Below are 16799 nucleotides of genomic sequence, written 5' to 3'. Positions count from 1 at the left end.
TTAAAAAATAGAACAAGCAAAAATTCACATCATTACATTTCACCCACCAGATAAAAATAAAATAATCATATAAATCATCTCATTTTGTTTCTTTCTCATTAAACAAGTTAACTCCACACAATTGGAATTAGTTTAACAATTGCACGCCATTATTAGGCTCTTAGAATCTAATAAAAAAACTCCACACAACGCAGGGGCAAGTGGCTAGTTTTTAATAAATCAAAAGGGTTATAGATATAATTAGCGATTGATTTATCATTGATAATTTGACTAATTGTTTCTTTAGCTGAAATGGGGGGATTTGTATATCCTTTTCTGGTCATGGGAGTGGTAGTTCTGATTAGACGTCCTAATCTCCGTGTCTTCTCCCGGGATTATAGCAGCACTTGTATAGATAGTAGTCATGCTAGGAGAAGAATATTTTGCCTAAAGTAAGCCAAAGATCTTAGTTGCAGGGTGCAATGCAAGCAACGTAAGCAGGATCAAGTTTGCATGGATAACACGGAGGTAAAGAGCAAGAATTACAGGAGTTTCTTCTTGAATTATGGTAATTTCCACGGCATTCATACCAAGTGCTGTAGTGTTTGAAATTCTCTTCATCGCTAAGGTATGGATTTGGGGGGGGGTTGGTGCAGTGGAAATGTATCAGGAAGCTCTCTAGTCTGAAGCCTATAGTTTCAAAATTTAAATCTCAATTACCTTAGCAAGAGACTTAATTAACTAGAAACAGGATTCTCATAGTTGATCCACCAAGACTGTCTCGATTCTTGACAACAATTTGTGAACGCATCCATGACAACTTTGCAGCACAGACTGCAAGCAAGCAATTGCATTAATACAGCTGGTACATACCTGTCGAGAATCAATACGATTCAATAAAAACTGGTCCTTAAGGTACTTCAAAAACCATTATGTAACCAAAGGTCTACGTATTTGAACGACTTGCATAAGCATCTTCAAACAGAGGACACAATTAATTCCACAACCTTCATAAAATCTGGTAAGTCAAACAAAGATCATATTCTCTTTCAGGCAGCAATATCAGAGCACTCTTCTTGAAGAAATACTATCTGGAGCTTAAATTTTATATTAGAATCACCCCAGTTCCGATGTAGAGAACTTCATGAGTCAAACCGAATAATGCTGATGCAATGAAAAATTAGAAATCCTTGGTAATTAGTTATCACTTTTAGTCACGGTTTATCCCTAGCATTTTCAAGGCTAGCTCCCAGGTCAATATTGCGGCGGCATTAGCAGGAAATGCTCTCACTATTGTCGGACCCAAACCCGTATAGCATCCTTTAAGTCCAGCCCTTTCTGTAGATCTATCAAAAAAGGAATTAATTAGGTCCTCATTTTTCTTTATACAACAATATTTTATAGTTTACTGGCCAGCCCCTGGCATTAGAAGTAGGGAATCCTTTTAAAATCAACAAAAAGAGAAAGGAACAGGACATCTTACAGAGTTCAAAATTAGAATCTTGTGGAGCTTTTATCAGGAGATGTCTGGATAATGGTTTTCACCACATCCAAAGGCAAAACGGCAGACCAAAACTGGATAACATCAGAATGTAAAACTGTTAATGATTTCATGAAACACGTCAAACAATTTTTTTTTCAAAAGATATGCAAGGTTTTCAGGATGCATACAGCTACGCCACCAAGGCCACCAGTCGCAATTCCAATACCCATGTCAACTAAATTGCTGCGGTCAGATAAAGTGGGTTTTGTAAATGCATGTAATAACGAGCATACTCATGAACACTAAAGAAGACTGCGTTTCCAATAGATTCTCTCAACAACGATGTAAAACCTCCACAAAAAAATGCCAGTCACCTGAAAGGTTTTCCATCAGCAAAGACAAATCATAAATTTAAGCTGCCAATAGACAGAAGGTTTTCTCGCCCCTTCATTTTTCACTGTCTGGAAGGCACAATCAAGAGGGCTGCTGTCTCTACTGAGCTCTGGAACTAAGGAGTCAGTTCCTTTGAATTTGCATCCTACACTGAAGAAACTCAGTTTCACCATAATGCTACAGGAGAAAACAACAGAAAGGAGACAGCACTACCATATACGAATGCTACAAGTGACTTACTTTTACTAGCTCTGATGGACATAATAAGAAACTGATAATAGCTCCACCATATGCTGCCGATGGAATTATTACTTGGGGTCGAGGCGCATCACTTTGCAATCCTCCCTTCATGAGTAAAGGGGAAAGAGGTTATTTCCAATTACATAATAGACTGAACTCTCAACGTGACTTCAAAAGATATATATGCACAAAATGGCTCTTCCAATTAACTTCACACAGACCTGCAATGACTGCTTTGTTTGAGAATATACGCCAAAAAGAAGGGAACTCTCAAAAGCCATCCCAACAACAGATGATGATGTCCCTCTATACAGTCCTTTAACCTGTCAATGACAATTATCATCTGGCTATACTTTCAAAAACAAAAATGTCAGGAACATGCAAATCCTAAACACCTCCACCTCTTCCACTCCAACAGAGAGTGAAGATGCAGGCACACTATAACTCATGACATGTTTTACTAAGTGTATGGCCTAGAAGCAATGCACCAAGGATTGTTATAAGGTACCATAAGTATTTTAATCAACTCCAGTGACAGAATCATTAAAATAATGCCAGAGACCAAACAGGCAGAAACATTTTGCTGAAATTTATGAGTTCATAGGTGAACTAACATCATCAAACCTAAAATCTTCTCACTCACATGTTTCCCCATGAATCATCTTTAACTTCACATAATTAACTAATACAAATAACCTTGGACAAATCACTAAGCAATATCATTAAGCCACCAAACATGGAAAGGCATATTTCTATAAAATTCTACCCACAAAATATGTTGTTGAATTCTTCAGATCAGTAAGAAGTCTGCAAATTATCCATGCATAAATTGTTACACATATTTAAATCCATCATTAACGCAATTGAATATATAGATTTCCATTTTATCAGTCCAATTCAACTTAGAAATCATTGAGTTAATTTTGTAGCTCACAAGAAAACGTTAAAAGAGCATACTCCTTCAGTCTGTAGTGTCCTAGTAGTGCAATGCAAACCATTCTTGTACTTAATCCCGTGTGCTTCTGTATTATGTATCTGCAGCTTCACCTAATGAAACACAAATACAGAAACAATTCAGCAACGAACCATCGTCAAAACCACAAAGCTATGCAACGACTCATAAACACAAACCAGTATCTATCAACAAAACGACCCACATTCACTACCCTTTTAAGTAACTCTACAAACTCCAAATCCAAAGCTACAAACTTTAAGATAGCCCAAATCACAAAACTTCATTTTAAACAAGTTTAGCATCATAAATCTGAAAAATGAGAAACAGGCACTTGTAAAGCACTCACCTTGACAGTGTCAAAAGGGTGACCAATAATAACAGTGGCTACACCAGCAAGTAAACCAGCTAAGTATTCCTTATAAGTGAATGCCTCTCCCATTTTTTTGGTTTCTCTCTTTTCTCTCTCTAAACCCCTAAACCTCAAAAGTTAATTAATTAGTAATAAAAAAATAAAAAAATAAAAACCATTGTCCATAAATAGACCGGTAAAAGCTGGGTGGTTGAACTTGTCAGCAACCAGTCACGCCACTATCGTTTTTGCGCCTCAATTCTCAATTGGTGCCGAATGAGAGGGTAAAGAAGGTGGAGATTGCCCAGAATTGTGAAAATTACAAAGAGATGAGGAATCCTGAGAGATGATGGGTCTTCTCATTCAAGATTCAACTGATGGAACAGGTTGTGGGCTTTTGACCGTTGCTGTAATTGAAGCATATTTGACCTTGTAATGTGTCTAGGGTGTAATTAAAAAAAAAAAAAAAACAGAATTTAGCTCCCTTCTTTGGTAGACGAAAAATTCTTCAAATTTATCATATACTTGTCTGCTTTCATTGTCTACACTCAATAATTAGACTGAGTTATAAACAATGTAGTCTCTATCTATGAGGTGAATTTATCACAACTTGTTTATAATTTAATCTAATTGAATTGAATTATCATAATGTGAAGATTATGTTATTTGATTCAAAAATCTGGATGGTGTTTTAATAACCTTGGCAATATGTTTAATTTTAATGATCAAGTTATAGGAAGAACTTTCGTGCTCTAAATCCCTCCATAATCGAGTGATAAATAAAATTAAGTCATCCAATGTATATTCATGAAAAAATAAATCCCATTCAAGTCAAAATAAGATGAAATTTGGTTTTGAGAATTCAAAAACTCAACCCTATTTTTTATAAACTAGGTTTTAATTTATTATGTGGCCAAGAAGTTATTGCAGACTATGTCTCTTTTGCACAAATTTTATTATTATTATTATTATTATTATTATTATTTGCTAATTATCTTCTTGGTGTTCTTAACGTTTGGTATGTGACTATGATCTTCTAGGCTTATACATGTTAGGTATTTAAAAAAAACAAATTAGGTATGCGAGCTTGATTTTATTGATTAAAAAACATATGGATTTTCATTATAAAAAAAAAAAGAATGTTGTTAATTAAAAATATACATATTTCATTAAAAATGCTTAAATAAAAAATAAAGACTTCGACTTAGAAAATACATTTCTCCTTCAAAATTCAAGTCCTTCAAACTCTTACATGTATTTCTTTTAATCACCACAAAAATAAATGAAAAATAGCTTTGAGCAGAAATAAAATCTGGCAACTAATAAAAGAAAAGAAACTAAAAGAGATGGGAGAATCATTAACAAATATATTGAAAGAGGATGGTAAATCATTGTCACACCATTATGTATCCTCCCTCTCACATTTTACTGTTTATAACAGTATTCACTGTGCAAATTTCCTTTCTTGGTCCCTCGAGTTGTGGGTTTGTTTAAGTTTGGTGATCAAACTCTATTTCCATTCAAATTGATCCTCAACAGTTTTGTTTTCATTGTCCTAGAGTTTTTTATTCTCTTCATTGCATGTTATCACGTGTTGGGGTTCGAAGTTGGTTCCAAAGTAAAATGGTGGGTAAATTTTGTGAAATTTAATTTCTGAATATTGTAAAAAAAAACAAAAACAAAATCAAAAGGATAAAAATTGATATTGATAAAAAATAAAAGCTTTTTTCAATGTCTATGGTTCAAAAGGCGAATGAAACTACCCTTTAGTCTCTAGATTTTCAATTTTTATATTTAATCTCTTCTATTTATGAATTTTTCATTTTAGAATCAAATTTTATTTTTTTGAGTTTCAATGCTTGGATTTTTAGATAGGAGAGAAAATCACTAAAAAAATTTAAAAGAAAAAAAGCTCTTGGATGATTGTATTACAACCATTAAAACTTTTAATTTTGATTTGATTTCAAGTTTTTAGACCAATTAGAATATATTTTTATTGTTAGAAACGTGATTTTAGAGGTTTATAAAATATTTTTTCATGTTTTGAAATGAAAAAATGGTTGAAATCTTGATTTGTAGAGTCTAAAAATTCAAACCTACAGCCATTTCTAGCAACTAAAAAGGTTATAGATAATTTACATAAGTTAAGCGAGTCAACTTATAGGATGTTAAATTGATCTAGTTTAATTATGTTGTTTTTAATATAATGTTGTTAAAAACTAAAATGATATTTTTTGAATAATTTATTTAAAAAAATATTAATCAAATTTCACTATAATTTTACACACAAATATTATTTTAACATATTTTTAATTTTAAAATATTATGCAGCATGATAGTTACTTAGAGAATTTGTTTTTATATAAATTAAAAGAACATGTTTTTTTATTCATGGAGACATGCTTTTTATTTATTTTCAATGCAAAAATCTATTTTACTATAATTTTAATTAATTATATTTATTTTTTTCACACCCCAACTAAAAATATTGTTTTAAAACCTATATTTTTTTTATAAAAAAATAACTATAAAAGCTAGCTACACATACATCCATCCACAACCGTGAAAATAACCTCAAAGCCAAACACACACTTAAAACCTCGCCGATGAAAAACTACAACGTGGTGTGCACTAGCTAACACGAGGATGCCTCGAGTATTAAAGGGGAAATAAAAATGCTAGTGTTTGACACGTCTTGTACCAGGAGAGTCTAAACATCTCCTCTAATGCTTCGAACACAAGAAGTTAAAGCTGATACAGATAATGACCCCAAGTTGAAGAAACCTGCGGTTGGAGGCGGCTGTGATCTAAAATTGTATCAACTATGATAAAAGAATTTTAAATCTGTCAAAAGTTCTGAATTATAAATAACATACAGAAAAGGCAACCAGAAATAGTGTTGTTTAGTGTACAAGAATATTATTTGAATTTCGATTATGTTACAATCCTCCACTCGCAGGGGCATGTGCTCTGACCTTTTCACTCTTCATTTTGCCAGCCCCTGACAACTTCATTCCTCATCCAGCTCGCAATTTGTGTGCAGACTGAAGCTCATTACAGTGAGAGGTTTCAAAGCCTCATTCTAAATCGAGTTACAATGCTGCTACCCTCCTACGTGGCTCAAAATAGCAGTCATAATTTACTAGGAAAAATCACATTTGAAATGCTCTTTGCCTTGCCTAGTTGAGGTGTCCCTCTGAAAAGCTTCTCTCTTTCAGCAATGAATTTAGCAAATCTAGAACCCTTCACTTGTTTCTCATAATCTTGCAGTATTGACTCTGGCAGAGAAGGCAAAGGAGGGCTTGGTTTGGGGGAGAGTGGTGGCATGAATGCCCATACCGAAGAAAGGTGTTCATTAGGTCGGTCAAGATTTTGCAGAAGCGAAATATCCCGCATATCTGTCACGAGAAAAACTGTCAGCATTCACAAGCATGCTTTACCTTCATAAACTACAGCAGAATACAATAGCAAACATCAAAAACACATGAAATGGATAGATTCGTCTTGAATCACATATCAATTTAAATCCCTTAGTTTATTCCCTAATACTTAGTAAAGACTAAGAATCCAATAGAAACATAATCTTCAATAACTTTTATGAAACATGATTTTCAAAAAAAATTCTTTCTTGGTGTTCATCGTCATTAATTAATAAAGCATATCACTTTGCAATGATGAGCTTGAGCATCTAAATTATGTGGGAATACAGATGAACTCATTTCATTATCAACGTGATCTCAAAACCAGGTTCAGATGAAAAACCTTTTGCAAAATCAAAGATTGGAGCCAAAACTGCACATGGAATACTGAAATTAAGATGTGGTATAACTGTTCCACCACCATGCCTTGCATTGCTGTACCAAGAATATATCTCATTAAATATAGGAGTTCAATCTGCGAGCACTGAAGATCTTAATTAGAAGAAAATGACGAAAACAAAATAGACGACTTGCTTGAGAGCTCACAAGCACAGAAAAAAAAGTGCCCTTTAATTATAAATACCAAATATATTTATCTTAAAAAAAAGTTTATACATGCCAAAATTAAAAATACTTCTACTCTGTATAAAAAGAAAATACTTTTTTTAATCTCATAAAACAAAATACATGTCAATACTAAATACTAATGTGTAAATTCAATTTTATCTCTAATCAAGTAAGAGACAAACATTAATATAATTCCTAAAAAATAAGTTAATCTTGCTTTTCCATTATATGACTATTTATACATCATATAAACCTTAAATAATATAAAATAAGCTTCTTAAATCACCTCTAACCTATATAGTACCTTATTGTACTATATTTTGACTAGTGAAACTCCAAAAATACTTAAAATAGTTCAACACATGCCAAAAATTAAATATGAAAAATAATAAAAATTATTATATTATGGTCGTGCGACACATAGCCCATCATACCAAGTCCATGATCAACCACCACAAACTTTGGATGGATTATATATGCTCATACCAAGAGGCAAACAGTTTCCATTATGGAATGATAACCAAAGGCCATCAATGGAACCATCTAACAACAAAGGAAAAGAAAATAAAGCAACAGTACCTGGTAACAAGTCCAATCATATGACCTTCTGAATTAATGACAGCGCCACCACTACCACCTGGGTGGACAGCAGCTGTTGTTTCAAGCATTGCTGGAATGTGTGAATTCCCTCCTTGAACAGATTGACAATATGATGGTGCCTTTGCTTTGACTACTTTTGACACCACTCCAGAGCAAACAGAGGGGGAAAAGCCTGCAAAATTCAAGGCATTAACAGATTTATTAAAAAGCATGAAGTAAAGCAAAAAAGAAATCAAGAGAATCTTCATAGTTAACTAGCTAATAGAATTATCTATTTAGCAGAAAACCAAAAGCAATAAATGATATGGGCTAGTTAACATCATATGAATATAGAACCAATGATTTTTGCACAAAAAAAAAACAGCTTTCGTGTGTTACATTTCTATGCAGCAGCACTACACAGCACAAATGAAAAGATATGACCACATCAGAAAGTGGATTTAAGGATAAGGCCATCTATCTTAACATACAATATACCACACAACAAATACATAACACTTCAGAAAAACACAAGATAGACTTCATAAATGACATCATGTATTGGTGAAAGTCTAGTTTGATAAAGAATTATCAAACCACCATTTCCAAAGTAGAAAGTAGGCTTCAAGAAAGGGGAGAAGCCAAAAAATGTCTGAAAGTGAGTTAATTACATTCTTTTATAACAGCTATAACCCGATATTTAAGTTCTTCAAGAATGACATGAGTATAGAAATGCAAGACTCCTGAATGAATAAATCTAACAAGAAAAATATAAAGCAAGCAAGCATTTACCACATCGTGGTCCAAATAGTCCATGTCCAATAACATAGGCCTTTGATCCCAAAGATGAGCATTCAAAATCCACTTTGGTAGGGAAAAGCTGATCTGGAACATGCTCAAGCTGCAGAAGGGCAACATCCAAAGGTCCCTTGCAAACATGCACTACTTTAGCATCACACCAAATCCAAGGGTCAGCATGATCCAAACGAACACGTATATTCATAGGGCCTTTATAAGACAAACTCAGTTTGTATCCCTTGCTCTCATCAGCAACAGAAGAATTCACAACGTTCAGTGTCTTTGGTGGCAACCTCTGTGTCTTCTCATGGCCATCAACTTCACTGTATCTAGGAAATTCTCCAGGTGGAATAAAAGGATCCTGCAATTTGGTTCCATCTTCTCCACCATTTACAGTTGTTTTCCCAAACCTCCAAGGTTCTAATAGGTGAGCATTTGTGAGTATCAGACCTTGATCATTAAGCAGAACCCCAGATGCCCATACAAGTTCACCAATGGTAATAAGACAAATAGAAGCCATAGCCTTCTCAACTAGCAGTGGTGAAGAGCAATAAGAAATATGATGCCCATGCTTAAGGGGGAAGGGTCCATCTGAACTAGAGCTGTATGCATTCCCTACAGCATTTAAGTTTTCCTTATTAATATGAATCCCTTTTTCCGCATTTTGAGGCTCCTTCAACAGCAAGTCACTGCAAGCAAGTGCAATGGCTTCCCACGGAATCACCAGCTGTTACCCAAGGCTAGGATTTGTATGATCTGTTAACTACCAGATAATTTAAACAATTCAAATTGAGAACATTCCAAGTTACCTGGATTTCAGCACCGCTACTCTTTTGCCGCAATGGTCTAATCAATATGCCAATAAAATTTGAATTTTCACAAAAAACTGGACCACCTTCCATTCCTGGCATATTTAGTGGCAAAGTGGATCAGAATTGTAAAGGATGAAAGAGCCACAGATAATATGACAGAGAAATGCTTGCACCTGGAAGACACCGAATGTCAGCCATCAGCAATGACATGTCAGATGATCTAGGAGGATAGCAGTTGGCAATGGATCCCACTGACAAGCTGCAAGTATAGAGAGAATAAGACAATGGAACTTCACAGAATGCATGAAATAGCAATAGTGCAATGAGTGCAGAGGAAGTTTTTGCTATTCTAACACCCATATATGCACACGGACACACATTTAACCCAGTTTAAATTCGAGTAGCTAGATGACCACAGAATATCGATATTTCTTTTTCAGTTGCGCTCTGAAAAATAAATAATGTCCTTTTGTGTTAATGTCACTATATCAACCAAACTAGAAGTCAGTGTCACCTATATGACCATTTAAGAATAGACAGTACAAGTACCAGATCTATGTGTTGTTTTATGTTTTTTGACAAAAAATAAATAATCAAAAATGTGATCTAAGAATTCAAAATAACTATAGAAATCAAAAAAAGCTGGAAAAGCAAAGAACAATACCTGTTAAAGAAGTGCAAGGGCGAGAGGACACCGAAAGGAGACCCCACTGCTAAAAGAAAATCCCCCCTTCTACTTGATGCCGATATCTCAAAGTTGGGCAGAATCTAAATGATAAAATTCACATCTATATTTTATAGCATCGAATGTAAAGGAATTATAACACAAAAAAACATGTAGATGGTTTGTCATGAAGTGGCATATCAAAAGAAGAGATAAAAACAGAAAAATAAAAGGTACACTTTACCTTCAAATGTAAGAAAACGCCAAGAATAGCAATTCTAGTGGTCAACTTGCCCATAATACTTGGATTACTAGATTCCTCCCTTGCACGTCTCTGGCTCTCAGCAATTGATGCATTTCCATGCTCAGTCTGAGAGGATCAATTCAGCATTATTTATCCCATATCTCAAATGTTCAGATTTGATGAGGATAGTCCTTTGGGAAACCTTGCCCCTTACTAACATGTGTCTGGACAACATCCATAAAAGACTGAGGACCATTCTCAGGTGAAGCTAGAGACCAACCAACCTCCCATCCATGGTTCATTGGACCTGAAGAAGCTTCTACGAGTGATTGAAGAGCAAGAGAAGATACATGAACATCAACCTTCATAGAAAATCGATTAATTAGGGTTGTTTGACAAGAAATCTAGGCGTATCATTATCATTGAGATTTCCAACATCATGATCATAAGTTTAAGCGGTATTTGACATCTGGCATAAATGAAATGCAACATCGATTCACAGCCTCTACATTATTTAAATCTTACCAATTGATAATTAAGGCTACCATGAAAACTAGAAGCACGGGCACCATCATAGAGAATAACATGGAATCAGTATCGAATCTCATGAAAAACAACAAAGTCTAATTTTTCACTGTCATTGGCCTTCAAATACTGCAAACCATCCCACTTAGAGTGATGAATGTGCATGTCAAATCATGCTTTAAGACACACAAAACCAAATTAATGTCCCAGATCAACCCATATCTTTAATTAATGTCCCAGATCAACCCATATCTTACTTAGTTATCACATGCATTGACGAATATACCAAAACCATCATGCTCCACTTGACTGCCAAAATTACACAACAAAGTAACCAAAAATCAAAATCTCACGCTTAGTTGGCGAGTGTAAGATAACTTGTTTCCATGCAATCACAATAAATTGCATTTTTTTTAGGCTTCCTCAATGTTCTGTTAAACAGATAAGCCATCTTAAAATGCCTACCAATCTAATAACTTGTGCGCGGAGCCAGTGAGAAGTTCCTTTATCCAAACCCCCATCTGCACCTTTCCTCAAATCCGACTTTCCCTGCAAGACAAAATGCAATTCAAACATTAACTCCAGCTACTAAACATTTCAGCCAAGTTAACGACTTGCTCATTATTATTTCATACCTCAGCCATAACATCAATTTGAGCACCAGGAATCAGCTCAGGTCGACTCTGCAATCACATAACAACTCCACAATTCACATTAAAAAACGAAACAAAGACAGCGAAACAAATCCAGTTACACATTAAATTAAAGTAGATCAAACCTGAGAAATGCTCTCTCTATGTTTTGATGACAAAAAAGGCTCAATAACAGAAGCTACTGTGACTACCAACCCAAGACCCTGGCTTTTACCCTCCAAAATCCGGTTAGCCAAGTCAGCATCATAAAGGGTGTCAGGTAATAACAGCCCAGAAGCTGAAAGTGTTGTCTTGCCAGAACTACGGATACCAAGATAAATAAACTTCAATAAGAACACATTAAAACCAAAAAGAAGGCATATTTGTATTCCAATATATAACATTTTTTTATAACAGATTCACTCACTTGTATTGGTGAAAAGCGTGTTTTCGCATCTTTAGTCCATTCGGGTCCTAAAGAAAAAGGAATTGCATTAAAACAATCACACCAAATCATTGTTAAGCTATGAAATCACATATTTGTGTATAGGTAGGTGATCGAGGGACTTACAGGGCCTTGGATTCTAACCATGATAGCGAAGTTTCGGGCAAAATCTATGATTTCAGGCAAACCCATGAGGTTCGTTTGTGTGGGAAAAGAGAAAAGTTGGTGTTTTCGGATTGGATTGACGTTCAAGTGTTTGCTCTTGCTCTTGCTCTTGCTCTTGCTTTTGCAAACTGAACATCAAGTTTTAGAAATTCGAGGCACAAGACAAATGGGAGAACGACGTCGTAGATTTAAGAAATATGATTTTCTGTCGATAATTAACAACAAACAAGTTCACTTCTATAACACCAATAAGTTCATTTTTACAGTTTTATATATTTATATATATATATATATAAAAGAAAATATAAGTTTATTTTAAATAAAAAATGAAAAAATAAATTTATTGTTAAATCAAAAATATCGATCGTAGAACTTATTGATCATTTATTTCTTAATAAATAAACTTATTCATATTTGTTTCAAAAATCAAAAACGCTATTTTTTATACATTAGAATGGGTCTCCACTTGACTCGTTAGCTCAAAACACATTCTGTCACAGGGTTAAAATCCATCAAGGTGTAGGCTGATGAAAAGTGTTGCTGGACAGTAGTTACGGGGTGGCAGCCCGCATGACAGTAGCGAAAATCAGCAGCATGCGTATGCGGCAGCACGCAATAGCTAACATAATAGTGAGCTGACGAGAGTTGAGCCTTGGGTGAGGATTGTCCAAGGCCTTGACGAAACAGTGTTGGGATGACACAGTGGGACAATGAGGAATTTGGCAGCATTGGTGAAACCGGCAGCGTCGACAAAATCGACAGCAGGGGCTGACGATAACTTGGACAGCGGATGGTCCAAGGCATGCAAGGCAGTTATGCTGGCAGCATGTGTGCTAGCAGTGGGCAGTTGGCTTGTGGGAGAACATGCCAATGCAGTTGTGGCAGTTTTGGGAGCAGTTATCGGCAGTTTCTTATGTGGGGAAGAAAGTGGCTACAACATGGGATAATGGGTGCTCCAGCTATGCAGGAAGTTAGAGGTAGTTTATACTTATAACTTCCATTATCTTGTAATTAGATAGGCTGTAAAATGTGTAGAATATAGGAACGAAAGGGGCATAGCACACAAGATGGACTTTGTGTAATCCTTTAATTGAGTTAATGAAAAGGTTGGGACTTGTTCCTGTAATCTGCTGTGTTTTGAATTATGTTCATATCCATTAGTGTTATTCCGTTTACTTGGGACATTGAAAGAGTATGGGGATCTCTTGGGTTTGTGGGACAAACTAGTCGTAAGCAAAACACGAGTGAATCGGTGAGGGAAAGGCTGAGTCTAGTGGGACTAGACTGCTGCGCGAGGTCTATTTTCGAGAGTGAAAAATTGACCCCATGACAAGTGGTATCAAAGTGCGGTTTGCATTTTTGGCTAGACAACAAGACAGTTCTGTGGGCAGATCGAAGGATTGATTTGTTGAAGCCATCGTTGGGATAACCTGCGGAATTGGTGATTGTTCTTCATATGCCGAGCGGTATGGAGAATATTCGGGAAAGGTTGCTCCTTCTAGAGGGTTTGATGGGAGATGTTCCCGACAATGAAGATCGTTTAGTCGAGTATCGACTTGAATTGGCTTTGGAAATCGCTGAAAAGGCTACTGCACAGTATGTTGAACTCGCGGCAGAATCAGGTCACAAGTGGCAGGCTGTCGAGGAAGAGATTTCTATCTTGAAGAAGGCAGTCGCAAACGCTGCTGAAGGTGTTAGCTCTTCCAAGCCGAAAGTTCAAAGGATCTCGAGAACTTTTTGTGGGATATGGAGCACTACTTCAGTGTGGCCAAGATTGGTGTGGACGGTCAAGTGGACATCGCGGTGATGTATCTATCGGGCGATGTAAAGTTGTGGTGGCGAACAAGGACTAAGGAGGACTTGAATGCTGGTAGGCCAAAGGTAGAGACATGGGAGAGTCTGAAACGGGAATTGAATGAACAATTTATGCCCAACAATACCTCCTGGATTGCGAGAGAAGACTTGAAAAAGTTGCGGCAAGACAGGTCGGTAAGGGATTATGTTAAGAAATCCAGTTCTTTAATTCTTGATATTGATAACATGTCTGAGGAGGATAGAATGTTCAACTTTTTGTCGGGACTTCAGCCGTGGGCATAGTTGGAGTTAAGGAGGCAGAAAATTTCGGACTTGTCTTCTGCCATTGCTGCTGCCAATGGATTGGCAAACTTTAGAGCAGAGTCCAGCGAGAGGGCTGCTGGAGTTTCTGGGGTCTCATCGAGGCCTAAGGATATGGGTGAGATGAAAAAGAAGAAGAGATTCGGTGGGGGAGAACCTCGACAGGCTACTGGTGTGGGAAGATCAGATGTGAAGGCCAAGGAAAAAGGTATGAATCTGAATCTACACTGCTTTATATGTGAGGGTAATCACTTTGCTAGGGACTGCTCGAAGAAGGGAAAACTCAATGCTATTGTTGTGGAAGATGGTGCTGAGGAAACGGCATACGTGAATCCCATGCATGTGCTTAGTGGCTGAGATGGGGATTCAGTCATGTTAGGACCAGCCTGGAGGAGGTAGGCAAGGGCTGGGCGAGTTTGCCTGTGGTGGGACATATTCAAAATCTATTTTGTGCACTTTGGCAGTGGACAGTGGAGTGATGGAAGCAAAGACAGTTTGCTGGGTGTCTTGGCTGATGGACAAGCTAGGAAACAATGTGGTTTTGGGAGTCTAAATGTCTTGACGATGGGCTGATCAAGATGACAGATTCGGCAGTCGATACAGTGAGTTTGGTTGAGGAGTCAAGATCGTCAACGAGGATGGTTTGGTGCACTACTTTGGTGGGGAGGCAGTAGGGGCATTTCTATGCATCTTGATGATGGACGAGTCAGGGTGACGAAGGCACAGATTGCTTGGCCGTTGTTGGAAAAACAGTGTTTTGATTTTCGGTGGACGAAACATGTGACAGGGGCTGAAATAGTGTGGTGTTGTTGTGTCAACGAAAGTTTGTGGGGCTGATGAAGTGTCTTGGGTATGACAGTAGCCTATGGAAAGCCAGATCAGACGGGATTTTGATGCTGGGTTGCTATGTGTTGTATGTTTGAACAGGTTCAGTTGGGAACTTGGTGAAAGAACTTCGACACAAGACTTTGTTGATCACCGAATGTGTTGTCTCATTGAATTCTTGCAAGTTTTGCATACTGAATGGTTGATGGATTGTATGTTCATATGGGGGTTCATATGGTGCTTCGAAGTGATTTAGTATGTGGTGTTGTTCGTGAGGAAAGGGAAGGAAGCCTTGGGTGCTGGAAGGAGTGTCTAAACTTCATGAAAACAGGCTTGTAGTGGGCGAATTAGCATGTGAGCTTTGCTAACGAATGAGGACAGCTTGTGTGTGACTTGGGGAAGTTGCATATGAATTCTAGAGGAGCATGGCAGAATGTGACATTGGGGTGTTACAGCTTTATTGGTGTCCAGATGAGATTGAGGACATTGATCTCATGAGCTTTGGGTGGGACTCGAAGTTTGGTTTAACCTATGAGATACAAACTAGAACCGAGGGAAGACTTGATCACAGCTTGGGTTTTTGCAGGAGCTAACGAAGAGAATGTTAGCTTGGTATCGCAGAATCAGTGGACGATATTCTGGATGAAAATATGGGCAAAGTCGAGAGGTTATGTGTGGGCAATCTTGAACTATGAATAATGGTGCAGACTTGGAGCAGAGGTGCTTCAGACTTGGTTCGACGAGGACGTCAACTTTTTTTGGTGAGGGAGGATTGTCACAGGGTTAAAATCCATCAAGGTATAGGCTGATAAAAAGTGTTGCTAGACAGTAGCTACGGGGTGGCAGCCCCCATGACAATAACGAAAATCGGCAGCATGCGTGTGCGGCAGCACGCAACAGCTAACACAGCAGTGAGCTGATGAGAGTTAAGACTTGGGCGAGGATTGTCCAAGGCCTTGACGAAACAGTGCTGGGATGACACAGTGGGGAATTCAGCAACACTGTTGAAATCGGCAGCGTCGAGGAATTCGGCAGCGTCGACAAAATCGACAGCAGGGGCTGACGATAACTTGGACAGCGGATGGTCCAAGGCATGCAAGGCAGTTATGCTGGCAGCATGTGTGCTAGCAGTGGGCAGTTGGCTTGTGGGAGAACATGCCAATGCAGTTGCGACAGTTTTGGGAGCAGTTATCGACAGTTGCAGCAGTTTCTTATGTGGGGAAGAAAGTGACTACAACATGGGATAGTGGATGCTCCAGCTGTGCAAGAAGTTAGAGGCAGTTTATACTTGTAACTTCCATTATCTTGTAATTAGATAGGCTGTAAAATGTGTAGAATATAGGAACGAAAGGGGCATAGCACACAAGATGGACTTTGTGTAATCCTTTAATTGAGTTAATGAAAAGGTTGGGACTTGTTCCTGTAATCTGCTGTGTTTTGAATTATGTTCATATCCATTAGTGTTATTCCGTTTACTTGGGACATTGAAAGAGTATGGGGATCTCTTGGGTTTGTGGGACAAACTAGTCGTAGGCAAAACAAGAGTGAATCGGTAAGGGAAAGGCTGAGTCTGGCGAGACTAGACTACCGCGCGAGGTCTGTCTTCGAGA

The 16799-nt window shown here is 37.3% G+C and overlaps 1 protein-coding gene and 1 pseudogene across 2 annotated transcripts; both read right to left on the bottom strand.

The window, feature by feature from the left end:
• Positions 1–800: 800 nt before the first annotated feature.
• Positions 801–3819, bottom strand: LOC105128112 (mitochondrial arginine transporter BAC1-like; annotated as a pseudogene).
• Positions 3820–6192: 2373 nt separating this feature from the next.
• LOC105128003 (glyoxysomal processing protease, glyoxysomal-like) lies at positions 6193–12408 on the bottom strand. Of its 2 annotated transcripts, XM_011029492.1 has the most exons (14): positions 12211–12404; positions 12067–12113; positions 11786–11960; positions 11643–11690; positions 11473–11556; positions 10701–10844; positions 10483–10608; positions 10239–10342; positions 9748–9833; positions 9572–9666; positions 8757–9489; positions 7965–8157; positions 7162–7253; positions 6193–6797 (listed from the first exon to the last, which is right to left on the bottom strand). In XM_011029492.1, the coding sequence occupies exons 1-14, from the start codon at positions 12274–12276 to the stop codon at positions 6532–6534; spliced, it is 2259 nt and encodes a 752-aa protein (XP_011027794.1). In that variant the 5' UTR covers positions 12277–12404; the 3' UTR covers positions 6193–6531. The 2 variants fall into 2 exon arrangements, with proteins under 2 accessions (XP_011027794.1, XP_011027796.1); XM_011029494.1 differs by lacking the exon at positions 6193–6797 and having other exon boundaries at positions 7208–7293; positions 12211–12408.
• Positions 12409–16799: the final 4391 nt, after the last annotated feature.

Source organism: Populus euphratica, unplaced genomic scaffold (assembly GCF_000495115.2).
Source record: "Populus euphratica unplaced genomic scaffold, PopEup_1.0 scaffold15.1, whole genome shotgun sequence".
Lineage (NCBI taxonomy): Eukaryota > Viridiplantae > Streptophyta > Magnoliopsida > Malpighiales > Salicaceae > Populus > Populus euphratica.
The sequence above is the reverse complement of the archived record's forward strand: the minus strand, read 5'-3'. Positions and strand labels throughout refer to the sequence as shown.

Coding starts and splice junctions, on each gene's coding strand:
- LOC105128003 (XM_011029492.1), bottom strand. CDS start 12,276: ATGGGTTTGCCTGAAATCATAGATTTTGCCCGAAACTTCGCTATCATG. Junction 11,961..12,066: donor CACGCTTTTCACCAATACAA/GTGAGTGAATCT, acceptor TGGTATCCGTAG/TTCTGGCAAGACAACACTTT. Junction 10,343..10,482: donor GCGTTTTCTTACATTTGAAG/GTAAAGTGTACC, acceptor TTTATCATTTAG/ATTCTGCCCAACTTTGAGAT.